Raw genomic sequence first — 16,954 nt, forward strand, 5'->3', positions numbered from 1 at the left:
CATAGATTAAACACAGAGAGCACCAATCAGTTAGTGAAAAGAACATATTCCATAGCATCAACCATGATGTATTCTATGAACAAATAGGATTGGTACTCATGATTAGACCTTAAGGAGTAAACCTGTGACAGAAGTGAGTATAAACAGTACATGGGGCTTAGAAACAGGTTTAGTGACCGAAAGAAGAAGTGAAGGAGGAGAACTGGATATATGAATCGGGCTCAGTAGTGTTAGAAACCTGTAATCTAACTCTTCACACAACACAATATGGAGCTTAAAGCTTCTGTCTTATTGAATGAAAACAATTGGCTATATATAAGCCTAGCAATACAGGAATCATAACAGATAACAACCACATTTGCATGACCTAAAATGTGGGGCATTAGTTGAGGAATAATTCAAACCTAATCTAAACCCTAAAGACTAGGGCTTTATTAACAGACTACGTAAACACAATAATAAATGTGACTAAGTCAAAGTGACTTAATCACCAAGCAACACAAACCCTAACAAATACTCCCTTAAACTGCACTGCCATTTGCAGTCAGTTTACACACGCCAAGCAGCTCTCTTATCTTCACGAACACATCCAGTTTCAAGGGCTTTGTCATAATGTCTGCAACTTGATCCTTTGAACCACAGTGCACCAATTCAACCACTCCATCTTTTGATAAGTCACGAAGAAAATGAAATCTGATATCGATGTGCTTACTCTTACCACGCATAACTGGATTCTTCGATAACTTAATGGCTGAGCTATTATCACAAAAAATGGTGGTGCACTTACTTATTTTGTGATTAAGCTTTTCAAGAATTCTCTGCATCCAAATACATTGACATGCACAGGAAGCTGCTGCAATCAATGTTCTAAAAGGCGGCCTGGGCGGCCGACTAGGCGGCGCCTAGCCACTAGGCGCACCCTGACCGCCCCGATTATGGGGTAGGCGATGAGACAAATCGTTCGGAGCTTAGGCGGGCGCCTGGGCGGGCTGGAAAGCGACTAGGCGGTTTGGGCGCTGCTTCATTTTTTTTTTTTTTTTTTTTTTCTGGAAACTCATACGAATGTTTTCGACGCTGGTTCTCAAAAGGTCGGAGGTCTATCACTCTCTCCTCCATAGATCGACCACCATCTTCATCTTCTAAACTGCTATTGATTAATTTCATAATCGAAGAGAGCAAGAAAGATTGAGAAAGGAGAGAAGAGATGAGATGACTCACTACGATCTGAAAGTGAAGAAGAGTCGGGGAGAGAGATTGGAGGTAGAAGAGAGAGAGAGATACTGGAGGTAGAAGACGAAGATGAAGACAGTTGAACAAACACGTGAACCTTGTTAACAAAAAAAAAAAAAGAAATCGAAAGAGATGTGGAGTACTCCACATTCAACTTTATTTGACCACTAGATCAGGTTTCGCCTTAACTATTCCAATTTTTAAATTTTTTTATAAGATAGGGTTTGGATAGTTATAAATAACTAATATTAGGTGTTATTTAATAGTGGTTTTAGTATTACTTATTATTATAGAATTAAATAAATATAAAAAAATAAAAACCTCCTAGGCGCCGCCTAGGCTCCTGCCTAGGCCCCTAGGCGCTAGGCCCTTGGTCTCCGCCTGACTAGCGCCTAGCGATTTTTAGAACCTTGGCTGCAATGAACTCAGCCTCAGTGGTGGAGAGTGTGACAACTGGTTGTTTCTTCGAAGACCAAGCCACTGCACCGGAACTCAGTAAAAACACATAGCCTGAGGTGCTCTTTCGATCCTCAATATCCCCGGCGTAATCACTGTCAGAGAAAGCCAACAAACTCTTACTCCCACCTTTCTTATATAGAATCCCTAGCTCCATAGTGCCTTTTAAGTACCTCATAACTCTCTTCACAGCTTGATGGTGCAATTCAGTAGGCCTCTCCATAAAACGACTAATTAAGCTTACCACATACATTAGGTCTGGCCTGGTGGCTGTCAAATACATGAGGCTGCCCACCATTTGTTTATAAACTGTGGCATCAACACAAGAGCCTCCTTCATCCTTCACAAGCTTGGACCCTGGTACAATTGGATTTTTTCACAGGATTGCAGCGTTCCATGCCAAACTTCTCTAGCACTTCCTTGGTGTACTTCCTTTGATTAATGAAAATCCCCTCAGAGCTTTGAACAACCTCCACACCTAGGAAATACCTCATTTTCCCGAGGTCAGACATATCAAAGTGTTGCTTCATGGACTCTTTGAATTTTCCAAACATTGCTTCATCATTCCCTGTGAAGATAAGATCATCCACGTACAAGCTTACCACAAGAAGCTTTCCACCTTCTTCACTCTTAATAAACAATGTGTACTCACTAGGACAACGTTCAAATCCTTCAGCTACAAAATAAGACTCTATTTTGCTGTACCAAGCTCTGGGAGCTTGTTTGAGTTCGTATAGAGCCTTTTTTAGTTTGTACACTATGTCTTCTTCTCCTTGGTTCTCATAACCCAGGGGTTGATCTACATACACTGCCTCATTGAGTTCACCGGGCAGAAATGCACTCTTCACATCAAGTTGGTACACATTCCATCCTTTGTGTGCTGCAAGGGCTAGAACCATCCGAATGGTATCCCAACGAGCTACCGAGGCAAACACCTCATTATAGTCAATTCCATGCTGCTGTGTGAAACCCCTGGCTACAAGTCGAGCTTTAAACTTGTCAACCTCCCCTTTCTCATTCAACTTGGTCTTGTATAGACACTTTACTCCTATTCTTCTTGCTCCTTCTGGTAATGAGCATAGCTCCCAGGTGCCATTTCTCTCGATAGCTTCAATTTCACAGTCCATAGCCTCTCTCCATTTCAAACTATTGACAGCTTCTTCAAAGAACACATGATCACTTGATGAGGTAAACATCACAAGGTTTCCTTCCTATTCGGACAAGCCCTCACCGCTCACATAATCTTCCATCCATGGAGGAGTTCTTCTTGTCCTCCCTTGAATTGGACTAGGTGGCCCTTAAACTGGACTGGGTGGTGATTCCAGTTCACTTGATGAAGCTCCTAAACCATTGCCTCCTTCTTCGACCACATTTCCTTCTTCAATATTCTGCTCTCCTTCTTCATTTTCATCATCTTGCTCTCTTTCCTCCATCTCCTCTTCATCTCCCCATGCAAGTTCAGGACTATTTACTCCTTTATTACCTGCATCCCACTGCCAGCTCTCATCCTCCTCAAACACTACATCTCTACTTATCACTATTTTCTTCAACACAGGATCATACAATCTGTAGGCTTTCGACTCCTCACTTATGCCTAAGAAGACACATTTGTAACTCTTGTCATCAAGCTTTTGTCTCTTGTTGTCAGGAATGTGCACATGCCCTACACACCCAAACACCCTGAAGTGAGCCACTGAAGGCTTGGATCCGCACCATGCTTCTTCAGGAGTCATGTTCTCTAATGCAACAGTAGGACATCTATTGAGGATGTGGACTGCCCAATTCACTGCCTCTGGCCAGAACTCCTTAGGAACTTGCTTCTTTGATAAGATGCATCTGACCATGTTCAATGATTCGGTTTCTTCTCTCTGCCACCCCATTTTGTTGTGGGGTGTAAGATGCAGTGAGTTGCCTACCAATCCCATTAGAACTACAAAACCTGTTGAATTCTTGCGAGGTAAATTCACCACCCCTATCGGTACGAAGACAACATATATGGCTTCCTGTTTCTTTCTCAACTAGACTCTTGAATTTTCTAAACATGTCAAAGGCTTCTGACTTGGCATTCAAGAAAAAAGACCATACTTTTCTGCTATAATCATCAATAAAAGTGATTAGGTACCTCTTTTGGCTATTAGACTCAGGTGTAATTGGACCACAGAGGTCTGCATGAACTAGTTGCAATCTTTGGGATGCTCTCCACAGGCTTTTCTTTGGAATAGCTTCACGGTGCTGTTTGCCTATCATGCAGCTTGTGCACACCTTTGTGGGAGCATTGATTGATGGCAGACCCTTCACCAGTTTCTTGTAATACAAGCTTCTCAACCCTTTGTAGCTAAGGTGCCCAAATCTTTGATGCCACAGCTGAGTTGCATTCTCAGCAGTAGTCTGAAAGCATGCAGGCACTGGAGCTTGAGTTTGTACCGATGCAAGCAGGATGAACATGCGATTGGCAAACATGGTAGATTGCATGATCACCCCTCTCATAGGGTGGTAGATTTTGCACATGCCATGTTGAATCAAAATAGCCAAATTCTTTTCTTGCAGTTGACCAATTTTAAGCAAATTATTCTTCAATTCAGGAATGTAAAATACCTCACTAATCACTTGAGTTGTCTCATCAATTTGAAGCCTTATGCATCCTCTCCCCATCACTGCCATTTTCATGTTGTTGCCAAGCTTCACTACCTGTCGGAATGACTCATCAAGATCGAAAAACCATTGTTTGTTGCCACTCATGTGATTGCTACATCCTGAATCGAGGAACCAAACTTCTTCTCCCCTTGAATCGTGTAGCTCTACATACGCCATTAGCAGCATCTCCTGTTCTTCATCAAGGTCTGCATAGTTTGCACCTTTCACCCAGCTAGGGCACTCATATTGATAGTGTCCTAGCTTGTGACACTTGAAACATTCCACTAGGGCTTTGTTGAATGGCTGCCTTTCACGTCCTCTACCTCTTTCTCGATACATGCCTCGACCTCTGCCTCTAACTCCAACCCTCTCCTCATAGCTGACCTTCAGAGCTTGTTCTTCATTCCCATGCCCATTCATCCTTTGCTCATGGACTAATAGACTACTTTGTAGCTCATCTATTGTCAGGGTATCCAAATCATTGGATTCTTCCACAGAACATACCACATAGTCAAACTTTGTGGTCATGGACCTCAAAATTTTCTCAATGATGACCACCTGCTCCATTCTTTCTCCGTGGATCTTCATCTTGTTGGCAATTGTGAGAGTCCTGGCAAAGTAATCATCTACTTTCTCTCATTCCTTCATCTGCAAGACCTCAAACTCTTTCCTGAGGGCTTGGAGTTGTGCACGCTTAACCCTAGTTGAGCCTTGATACTTTTGTCTCATGGAATCTGATAGGAGCATTTTAATGTGGTATTTTAATAGTTAATTCCTCACATTTTGCTTAGTTAATTCCTTAACGAATCGATTTTTAATTCAATTTTTATTTTTAGGTACATTGGAGTAGATGATGATGAAATAAGTGTTAGGTCCATAAAATGATGGAGAAAAATGGAAATGCACTAAAAAGGTCAACTTTACACATTTTCCTACTCCGGCTAGGAGAAACCAAGCCAAGCAAGGAAGAAGGAGCGACCACCTGACCAAATGAACTTCAAATGAGCTGAAACCTTCCAGATCCATTCTAGACATCCTAAGAAACATTTCTTATGAAGAGTGCAAGAGCCAAAAAGAAGTGGAAGGCCTTCAAACAGTCAGCCCAATTTTCTGCAGAAGCAAAACTGGAAAACTGGACCTGTAAGGAGTCCAGCAGAAATTCCGGCCCAAACACATGGAGATAAATTCTGAAAATTTTACAGAATGATCTACACTCATGATGGATCATTTCATATGAAGAAGTCACGGGCAAAATCTAAAGTCTTGGTGGAGAATTAATTGAAGGAAAAATGAGTAGAAAGTGACTCAAACCTAACAAATTCCATTAGTGTTTAAATATTCAAACCTAACAAATTCCATTAGTGTTTAAATATTCAAACCTAATAAATTCCATTAATGTTTAAATGCTCAAACCTAACATATCATCATTTGTTTAAATCCAAATAGTTTTGCTTGGTAGCCTATAAATAGAGGCTACAACAAAGAAGAAAGGACATTCCTTCATCCACTCCATTTTCTTTGTCTCTCCATTTCCTTTCCATTTTCCTTTCCATCCTCTAGTTTCAAGTTTAGTCATCTCCACGAGTTCAAGCAAGGCCAAAGAAGAAGAAGAGAAGCCGTGAGCACTTCCATCCATAGCCATCCTTGAAGCTTGCTTTCGAGTTTCAAGAATCCACAACGTGAATCATCCATCTCATCTTCATCCACGGTGTAATCCTATTCTCCTTTGTAACCTTTGCTTTGAATTTCGTTGGTTATGAACTAGTTGACATATATGTTTGAACAAAGTATTATTTCTGGAATTTTTATGATTAATTGAGAATTTTCAGATTCATATATTGTGATTCGAGAGTTGCTTATGTGGGTTTGTTTAATTAAATTTGCGTTATAGATAACTTTTGTATTTTAATCTTATGTGGTTGCAAACACTTAGGGTTTCGATATGAATGGTGCTAGGTTTAAGAACATGAAATCGACTTTTCGTTTTGTGTAAACTTGAATCAAAGTAGTAAAGGTTTTGTACAAAGATCGAATTTAATTAAAGAGAATTGCAATTAGGTGGACTTTTCCATACTAAGTTGTACACTTGAGTTGATAGCCTTTCTCTATGTGTAATGCGTTAAACATGACATGATTGACTAGCTTTCTAGGGTTTGATTGCATGTTTGATAGGATTAATCTAGGTGCTTTCGCTTAGGTTAATTAGCATTGAAAAGTAAAAAATGGGAATTCATTTGCTTTCGAATGTTTCACATGATCAACTCCTTTCTCATGACTTAGATGAACAATATTAGGGTTTGAATCAATTTTAATCATAAGTTTCGGTTTTGATCTTTGTTCCTTCATTCCATTCGTATTTTTATGTTTTTGCATTTTAATTGTTTTTGTTAACTTAGTTTCATTTTCGAAAAAACCAAAAACAAAATCCCCCCTTTTCGTGTAAAATGTTTATATTTTGTGAATACATTTGTGAATATTATACTTTGTTTTAATTTTAATTGTTTAATTGTTTGACAATGACAGGTGTACCCTCAATCCCCGGAATAGAACGATCCCTATTTGCTTATACTACTAACGATCTTTTCAGGGTTAAATTATGCGCTTGCTTTGAGCGTATCAGAATCCCAGATATGCTTGGCTGTCTCTTTATGGAGAATGGTTTCCATGATTGTGCGATCAATGGCCTGAAAGAGGTAGTTCTTCACTTTGAGATCTTTCAGCCTTTGATCCTCCATAGATTTGCGTTGAGCTTCTGTCAACTCAACCCCTTCCACTGCTACTGTGATTCCATTCTCAATCAATCCGCAATACTCCTTTGAACGCAGAAAATTCTCCATCAACATGGCTCAGTGATCATAGTGGCCATCAAACCTTGGAATGGCCGGTTGCACAAAACTACCCTCGATACTCATTCTTACTCACTCTTTCTTTGCTACTTTTCTTCTCTTTCACTCAGCAATCTACCCTTTGTCAGGCTCCATGATGGAGCTCTGATACCACTTGTTAGAAACCTGTAATCTAACTCTTCACACAACACAATATGGAGCTTAAAACTTCTGTCTTATTGAATGAAAACAATTGGCTATATATAAGCCTAGCAATACAAGAATCATAACAGATAACAACCACATTTGCATGACCTAAAATGTGGGGCATTAGTTGTGGAATAATTCAAACCTAATCTAAACCCTAAAGACTAGGGCTTTATTAACAGACTACGTAAACACAATAATAAATGTGACTAAGTTAAAGTGACTTAATCACCAAGCAACACAAACCCTAACAAGTAGATCTCCTAGGAGAGACAGGAAACACTGTTCCCAAGAGATTAGTGTAATTGAGTCATGGACTTCTTTACTTTGTAACAGCACAAACTCATGTAGCAAGACACATCCCAGTAGCTCCCAGACCAGATAATCTTAGGGTACTAAGTATTACAAGGATGCTCCACGGAGAGTGTCTCGAGTTGTTGTTTATATTTTCACAATTTTCGTACACAGGTCACCAACCAACTCGTTTCTTGCAAACCTTGGAAAGTTCACCACAACCAGGGCCTGATTACTTTGAGAGGAGGAATATATGTATCCATTCTCGTTTCTTACAAATCCTAGAAAGTTCACCACAACTAGGATCTGATTACCTTGAGAAGAGGGAATGAACCATCTGAGCATTTTAAGCAGTTCTCCTACTTGACCGATTCTCTCGGAACAATAAACAAGAAGCATGCCACCACATAAAGCTATAAGTGAAGTGCATAACAAAGTTATCTGATTAAGTGACTAAACATGAGTACACAATGATTTGTCCAAAATAAGGCATGATAACAATGGACACTTAACTGAAGATATGTACAATTCACTAGTGACAGTGGTCAAGGTATACTAAGATCACAATTTTCTCTCCCAACAGTGGACAAACATTATGGGTCCTCAATACCTGGAACATATCCCTAGTGCATTTCTCAATAGTTCAAACCTAGTAGTGTCAAGTGGCTTTGTGAAAATGTCAGCTAGTTGACTGTCTGTGGGGACAAAACTTAATTCAAGTATACTTTGCTCAACGAGATCCCTAATAAAGTGATATCGAAGATCAATGTGCTTTGTTCTAGAGTGTTGAACAAGATTTTTGGTGATGTTGATAGCACTTGTGTTGTCACAAAAGATAGACAACTTACCTTGAGAAATGCCATAATCATGAAGCATTTGCTTCATCCAGAGCATTTGCGTGCAGCAACTTCCAGCTGCAACATACTCAGCCTCTTCTACAAAACCTCCATCAATCCATAACCTTCATTATCACCACCACCATTAATCTATAACATCTATTACCACCACCACCAAATTCATCATATTTTCCATCTACCCATTCTATTTGATATACATAAAGCTTCATCACAACATCTCATATTCCATCATCAATCTTTGAAGAAAGAGAGGAGTCTAGCATCACCTGAGGAATCATCATCACCATGACAAAACCTCCATGAGTTCATCTACACCATCCTTAACTTGATCATCACTAATCACTTCTTTATCCCTACTTTTTAGTTTGATGTTCATAAACATGTTGGAGCTTACGTATTTGAGTATGAGTGAGTAGTTAGTTAGTTGGGGCTAGGGTTGAAAGCCTAGCCAATCTTGTATGACATTGATGTAAATATTATGCTTGATGCAATTTTCATTAGCACATTAGCATGCTAGTTCAAGAGTTGAATGTCTATGCTTAAACTTAATCAATTTGGGTATGAATATTTTCCCTGACATGAGAAACAATTAGGGCTTGATTAACCTTGGTTGTTTGAAGCATGATAGCATATCATATGTGCATGTTAGGGTTGTGAACTACAATCACTTAGATATAAGCATGGTTGGTTTACATAATCTCTTCATCTCCAAGCTTTATGCACTTAGGTAAATGCATTAGATACCTAACCAGAATGAAATGCATGACTTAAGTAGTTAAGTACTACACCCGAGAGGGGTTGCTTGATAACATTAAAGGAGCACGTCCTTTGTCATACCCGAGAGGGATGAAAGGAGAGAAATTGGCTAATTAAAATGGCATAATTCACTATAGAAGCATCATTGTTTGCAAGAAAGGTTAGAGGTGAGAACCTTAAGTTCTAACTCCCATCCATTTCATTACATCTAATTTATCTTAGCTTAGTTTTCATTTCAAGTATTCATCTAGCTATTTCCGAATCAAATCATCTCCAAAACCAAAATCAAACCACTACTCCACCTTGCATATAATCACCATGAACTTTGGTTCACTTGTGAGCCATTGTTTGTGATTTGTACATTTGTATATTCATCTAGCATCATTTAGGTTTTCCTTAGTTAGAGGGTTTTCCAATCCCTTGGATACAATATCCCTTACTCATAATTCCCTATACTATAACTTGACCGTACCCTTATATTTGACGGTGGCTATTTGGCTAACAGAACCCTTAGCTCATTCCCAAAGAAAGATCAATTTGCTGTAAATCTGCCCAAACTGCCTTGCAATACAACCCTCTTTGGTATTTCTTTTTCTTAAATTATCGGCCTCCAAATGTTCTGAATTTTTGACATGTTCTTGTTCTGTTAGTTAAAAAAAGATCTGGAAATTTTTATGTCATTTGGACAATCAGTGAATATTTGGTAAATTTTTTAAATCGATTATGTAGTTGAGATATTTTTTTTATAAAACCTGACAGTTCAGTCAGTTTGTGTTCAAGTTTTGGCTTACTTCCCAAACTCCAAATTGCATGAATTTTTAGGTTCTACCTTAACGTGTTTACTTCGATTTTGGAAAATTTCAAGTTCATTGATATACAAATGAAGGTTTAGTGAATTTCCAAAGCTAAGCTGTTCTGCATCAATAATTCAATTTAACTTGAGTCAATCTTGATCATATTATCATTTTCTCTTGTTCGAGACTTCAAGTCATATCTTGGGTTTGGGGTGTGTCAAATTATATCAGAGCCCAGGTAGTAGATCTAATTAGGTTGTGTCTTAGAATGTTATATAGTTTAGTTATTATTTTGTTAGTATGAGACCATATAATTTTGTATACATCTTCAGGGTCTGAAGATGCCAAATGATTCAAGTGCTGATGAGGGTCACCAAGGTGACCAAGAAGAGCAACAACTTGATAGGAGAGTGACTTACCACAAGGATTTTCAAAGGCTAAATCCTCCTAATTTTTCTAGAACAACTAACCCCATTGAAGCTGAATCATGGCTTATGCAAGTGAAGAAGAAACTAGATGTTTTTAGGGTACCTCATGATTTTAGAGTGAAATTTGCTGCTTACCTATTTACTAATGAAGTAGATCATTGGTGGGATTACATCAAGGGAGTTGTGAAGTGTTGAACTTGACTTGGGAGGATTTTGAGATGCTGTTCTATGATCATTATTTCCATGAGACCATTAAAAATGCCAAGCTGCGAGGATTTGTTAAGCTAACTCAGGGTGATATCATAGTCCCACAATATGAAGGCAAATTCAGGCAATTGTCTCGCTATGCATCGACTCTTGTTGCTGATGAAGAGGTCAGCACTATAAAAATTCGTGGATGGACTTATTCGTCCCATTCACAAAATGGTTGTGTTGTTAGGATTGAAAAGCTATAAAGAAGCTGTAGCTGTAGCTTTGAGAGTTAAGTAAGAGCACAAGGACTTTATAGTGAAACAAGAGGTAAGCTTCTTTGAGAGGGGAAAACAAAATTTGTCAAGAAGACACAGCTTAGCGGGCAAAGAACCAGTACCACTAATAGTAGCGGTTGAAGCTTATTTTGGAGTCTTAAATTCAGTCCGTACTCTTGCTATAGGTGTGGCCAAATAGGTCATATGCAACGTTATTGTCCAACAAATCAGCAACCTCTTCATTCTCAAGGTTCAGACTAACAGACATACCATACTATGCAACCTCAACAATCCTTTCCCCAACAAAACAAATAGTAAATCCAAGGTCATTCTCAAACAATTCAGCCACTGGGAAATAGAGGACGAGGAGGAATCACAAGAACTCAAGGAATTAGGGCATTCACAATCACTCAAACAGAATCAGTGGGTCAGACAAGTCACGTTGTAGTTGAATGTACTATTCTAGTATCCAATTCAATGGTTAAAGTCTTATTTGATATGGGGTCTACTCATTCGTTTATTTCTACTTGTTAGGTTAATTTTCTTAATTTGAAACATGAGAAATTAGGTCCACCACTTAAACTTCTTACCCCACTTGGTATGTCACAAGTCACTGTCATATGCAGGGCTTGTTCTATTGGTATTTCGGGGAAAAGTGTAGTAGCAGATCTAATCATTTTAGATGTCTATCCTTTCGACATGGTACTGGGAATGGATTGGCTATCCAGGTACCACGCTCAAGTAGATTGTTATTATCGTAAGATAACATTACATTTGGAAGATGGTTCTGTACCAAAATTCTTTGGGAAGACAGGTTTGACTCCTCCAAACCCATTATTGAAGTCATATTTTGGAGGTAGAAGCAATCAAGACTTTATTTCTATTTATGCAATTGCTGAGGAGACACAAGTTACTCCAAAGAGAGAATTAAATGTTCCTATAGTTAATGAATTTCTGATCTTTTTGTGGAACAGTTGCCAGGGTTTCTGCCAAGGAGAGAAATTGACTTTGCTATTGAAGTTCAGCCGGGGACAACCCAATTTCGATTCCTCCATATCTCATGGCACCTGTAGAAATGACAGAATTGAAGAAACTGATAGATGAGTTAGAATTGAAGGGGTTTGTTTAAAAGTCACCATGGGGAGCACCGGTTCGATTTGTCAAAAAGCATGATGGATCGCTACGTTTATGTGTTGATTATCGACAATTGAACCAAGTAACTATGAAGAATAAATACCCTCTTCCTCGTAAAGATGATCCCTTTGACCAATTAGGTGGTTCTATATGTGTCTACAAGATTGACTTGAGGTCAGGCTATCACCAATTGAGGATTAAGGAAGAAGATGTTCCAAAAACAGCCTTTCAAACTCGTTACGGTCATTATGAGTTTTTGGTGATGCCTTGATAGGAGCACAAAGTGTGACGTTTTTAATATGTATTTTCCCTCATTTGGCTAAGTTATTCTCTTACAATTACTAACTATAACATAGTTTCTGTTTTTAGGTACTTTAAGGTCGAAAATGGAGAAAAGAGGCGAAAAAAAGCAGAAATGAGCGTAAATGAAGGATAAGTCATTTTAGAAACTTTCCTCTTTCATTTTAGAAAATATTTCCTATTTTGTTTTAGGGAACTTTCTTCCTTTGAACTTTCCTATTTCTGATTTTCTTGTTTTAAAGAGAGTCCATCCCATTGAGAACTCTTGAGTGATGAAATCAAGGAAACTTGAAGGATAAGAAGACTTACATAAATAAGGAGGAATTCAAGGAGTTTTATTCACATAAATTCTCTTTATTTCGTGGAGATAAAAGGGGAGTGTTTATAGTCAATATTTTTTTCCTAATTATCTTATTGGTTATAAACTCTAATTAATTTATGATTTTTCTTGATTATAGGAGTTCATTGTGTGCACAACTCTTGGAAGAAGAAATTAGTGCAATTCAAAGGAGGGAAAGGTGGAGTTTGCCGTGCAAAATTCTAGGGAATTTAAGAGGAAGGAATAAAATTAGAAAATACTAGAGAGGAATAAGGGATGTATCCGGTCACTATTCAAGGGAAAGAGAAGGAGCATTGCATGATTAACTCTATAGATATCCAAGGAATATATTGTGAGCCTTTTAGGGCAAAAGAGATCAAAAAATTCAAGACTCTGTCATGAGAAAATCAAGGAAATTTGGAGGAGAAATCACCTCTAGATGAATGGCCATGATTGCATCACAAGAAAGGAGGATTTCTCTATAAATAGCAGCCATTCTTGACACCAAGGGTATCACTTCCTGGCCAAAAACTATTCCAAGACTCTGCCCAATTCACTCCTAAAACCTCCATCACCTACAAGACCGTGACCACCATCCATCCATCAATCTACGAAGCTCTTAGGCGCTGAGTCAAGGACGCTCCACCACCATAACAAAGACGAGTTTATCACCTTGTTGCTAAGCCGCTAAGGAAAACGTTTCAAAGTGTAACTATGGCTCTACTTACCATTTTTGTTTCGGTTTTGTGTGTAAAGACTTGTGAATTATTTTGGACTTTGCTTGTTTGGATTTGCGAGTTGTGTACTTGGAGACATGAAATTTTCAGACTATTTTTATTAATATTTATGAGATTTTCAGTTTATTATTGAGTTAATTTCGAGAATTCTTTGATGATGCATGTTACAATCTTTTGTCCTTTTACGTGTTTAGGTAATTTTCAGAGTTAGGTTAATAAGTTTGCATGCTAGAATAACACTAAGGGGGGTGTATTGTATATGGAATTACTGGCACTTTTAAAAAAGTCTATGGAATTTAAAAGTCTAGGGGTATTCAATACAAACTTTTAACAGTCCATAAAAGTCTAGGTGTATTCAATTAGAATTTTAAAAAATCTTTATGAATTCCACCAAAGTCTAGGGGTATTCAATTAGGACTTTTAAAAATGAATAGATGTTTAGGGGTATTCAAAATATCATTCATACATACGGAATTAGAAAATCATGGAAAATCGTGGACTTTGTAGTGTTCAGTATAAATATCAAAATCCAATATTTTTCCAGCCACCAGAGCAAAGATTTTGAGCGTGAAAAAGTATATCAAAGTTCTTCTCTCTGCGCGCGAAGAAGTTGGTCATCCGTCATCTCTTGTTCTTGATTTTTTTGTTATCTCTTCTCTAATGTTTTGTGGTATCAACCTCTAATACCTAACATTTTCATTGTTGTTGTTGAATTTGATTTTTTTGTTTTTCAATTGTGATGCTTGGAACCCTAATAACCCAAATATTATCGTCTACCTAAAACCCTAAAACCCAAATTTGTAGTATACGTATATGCTTAATGCTTCTATGGTTTGATCATAGTCCTACATCTTGCGCTATTGTTGTTATTGCTATTGTAGTCCTAACTTAATTAGACTATTCTGCATAAGTTTCTTTTCTTATGTTGTTTGCTGCATCTGTTTCTTCTTTGTTTTTCTCTCTAGGTTTTCTGTTTCTTTTGTACTTGTTGCCGTCATATATGGGTCTCGTTCTCTTAGTTTTGCTATTGCTTTGCCCTTGTGACTCTTTAAGTTTGGGTAGATAAGCCAAATGGTGGTTTATTTTTTCTTTTTCATGCCAGACCTTCTTTTCTATAACTAAAATAGTGTGTGTGATTTTACCGATAAAAAAACAAACAAGTGTGGATCAAAGAGAAGCTGCCTGGGTAATAATCAATATGAACAATATATCAAAATTTGCTATTTTTGTCTATATACCCAATTGTCTGAGTTGGTTCCTTTTGTATGCTTAATGCAAGTTTAAAGAAAAAACAAAACCATGTACACGTTGTCAAACACTACAACCCCATAGAACTTTAGCCTTCTTCCTTTTCTGAAAGCAGAAAGATAACCACTTAAAAGGCCAGAAATTACTCTTTAAGCCACCCAGCTTTACCTGGCTTCCTTAAATGTCTGTGATAAATTCGACGCAATAGTACAGTGCAGAAAAACATGACCAGCACTCTCTTCCTCACTTTTACACATTAGATGACAATGATAGTACTGTAAGCAGGTGAATTGCAGTAAATTTCAAGATAGAACCTGCTAAAATCTTGCTTGAAATTTTTTGTTTCGGGCTGGTGTTGACAAGTCTAAGATAAATAAGTTGCAGGTCCACTCTGAACTGATCTCTGGTTTGTTTTCGTTGTTATTTTTTACATCGGACTATAGGAACATATCACTAAGATATTTTTCTTAATTCATAAGAAACAATGGTGGGCTGTAAATTAAGACGCGCGTGATAAGCTTAGTTCACATGATTTGAAGAGTGATTGATGGGATTGGAACAATACAAAAGTGATGAGCTAGTTTCACAGTTATTATTTCTTTATTGTGAGGTACATATGAGGCATCTGTGGTAGATATTTTTCATATTCAAGTAATGAATTATTCAGATACCTGACTATTGCTTAATGTTATAAATATTAGTCCATTCCATCTCCATATAAAAGTTCACATCTTTCGTAATTTATTGATACAAACAGGAGGACACATAAGTGGTCTTGTAATTTTTTTTTTTTTTCCGGTCTATCCTTCCCTTATGTTTATATTATTATTAAAGACTCATTTTTTCATGGCTTCTGCTACTTCAAAGTTGTACATATATTGTTTTGATTGATAAAAGTTGCATGTATGATTACTTCTACACAATCGTATAGATGGGAGATTCACAAGGGAATGGTAAAAGAAAGGATTACAAAACTTGGAACACTAAAGAGAGCAACCTTTTGCTTCAACTTATGGTTGAAGGTGCCAAACTTGGATTGCGTGATATTTGGCGGATTTCCAAATCGACGCCGTTTTTTAGCTCCATTTCGAGGTACTCAATATCATCTCAAAGATTTTGGTGGTGAAGGAAACCATCCTGTCAATGCAATTGAGTTATTTAATCTTCGCCATGCTTCCTTGAGGAACGTAATTGAGAGAATATTTGGAATATTTAAGTCGCGTTTCACAATCTTCAAATCAGCACCACCATTTCCATATAAGACACAAGCAAAGCTAGTTTTGGCATGTGCAGGACTGCACAATTTTCTTCAACAGGAATGTCGTTCAGATGAATTTCCTCCTGAACCAGAAGAAGATCCGATAGACAATCACGAAGATAATTTTGAATGGGATGATTTTCAAACACAAGATCAGCAAAGAGAGAATGCTAATGAATGGAGAATGAGTATTGCTACGTACTCATATGTGGACAGAGGCCCAACCAAATGCCAACAATGACAATGAAGGAAGTGAAAATGAAGGAGAAGTATAAATCATATCATTGTTTCTGAGACGTCTACTTCTTTAGCATGAAACTTCATCAGTGTTGTTTTTTTTTCCTTCTTTTTTTTTTTGGTACCTTTTGGTTTGGTTGATTATATTTGGATGTTTTTCCTTTATTTTCTTATTAGTTTGTTTCATGACATTATTTGAGCTTCTCTGATTTCTACGCTAATTGACGTTAGTTAACATAGTTACTGCATCGTATTTTATTCTCTTACTAATAAACCAGCTTGATTTTTTTTTTGCAAGTATTGTGAAATCTATAGAAGTCATTCATATAAAGTTTGTAGATTTTTATAAATCAGTAAAAAGTCTGTGCTAAAAGTCAATGGTTTTAAGAAATCAATAGAAGTCTATGAACTTTTTATAGAGTCCATGGACTTTTAAAAAAGTCTATCATTTAAAAAAAGTCCATAGAAATCCAAATACAATACACCCTCCTAAGTGTTCTTGTGTGTTTGCTTAATTTGCCAAGAGTAATTGTTATTTGTTAGACGCTGAGTTCAACAAGTAGTAGTTAGTTCTAAAGAATGGTAAAAATCATGCTTTAATGATTAAACGATTCTGAAAATTACATGTTAATTGCTATGTGTAATGGTTAATTTGCATGTGTGAGTTGATTCGAGGGTTAGATAATACTACTAGTTAAGAGAATTACGTTGAGTGTTTTCGAAAATTAGTAGTATTGGGCTTGGTAAGGACTTTTCCGATCCAAGCCCACATT

General features: G+C 37.5%; 1 protein-coding gene across 1 annotated transcript; it reads right to left on the bottom strand.

The window, feature by feature from the left end:
• Positions 1–521: 521 nt before the first annotated feature.
• On the bottom strand, positions 522–1,984 carry LOC133744539 (secreted RxLR effector protein 161-like). The gene is made up of 2 exons (XM_062172633.1): positions 1,640–1,984; positions 522–818 (listed from the first exon to the last, which is right to left on the bottom strand). Exons 1-2 carry the CDS (start codon positions 1,982–1,984, stop codon positions 522–524), a joined length of 642 nt encoding a protein of 213 aa, XP_062028617.1.
• Positions 1,985–16,954: the final 14,970 nt, after the last annotated feature.

This window comes from Rosa rugosa, chromosome 4, assembly GCF_958449725.1.
Source record: "Rosa rugosa chromosome 4, drRosRugo1.1, whole genome shotgun sequence".
Classification (NCBI taxonomy): Eukaryota; Viridiplantae; Streptophyta; class Magnoliopsida; order Rosales; family Rosaceae; genus Rosa; species Rosa rugosa.

Bases quoted from the DNA above. Each gene is read 5' to 3' on its own strand.
- LOC133744539 (XM_062172633.1), bottom strand. From the start codon at position 1,984: ATGGTGGGCAGCCTCATGTATTTGACAGCCACCAGGCCAGACCTAATG. The intron at 819-1,639 runs GTTCTAAAAATC...ATTTGGATGCAG, and splicing joins CTGAGTTCATTGCAGCCAAG to AGAATTCTTGAAAAGCTTAA.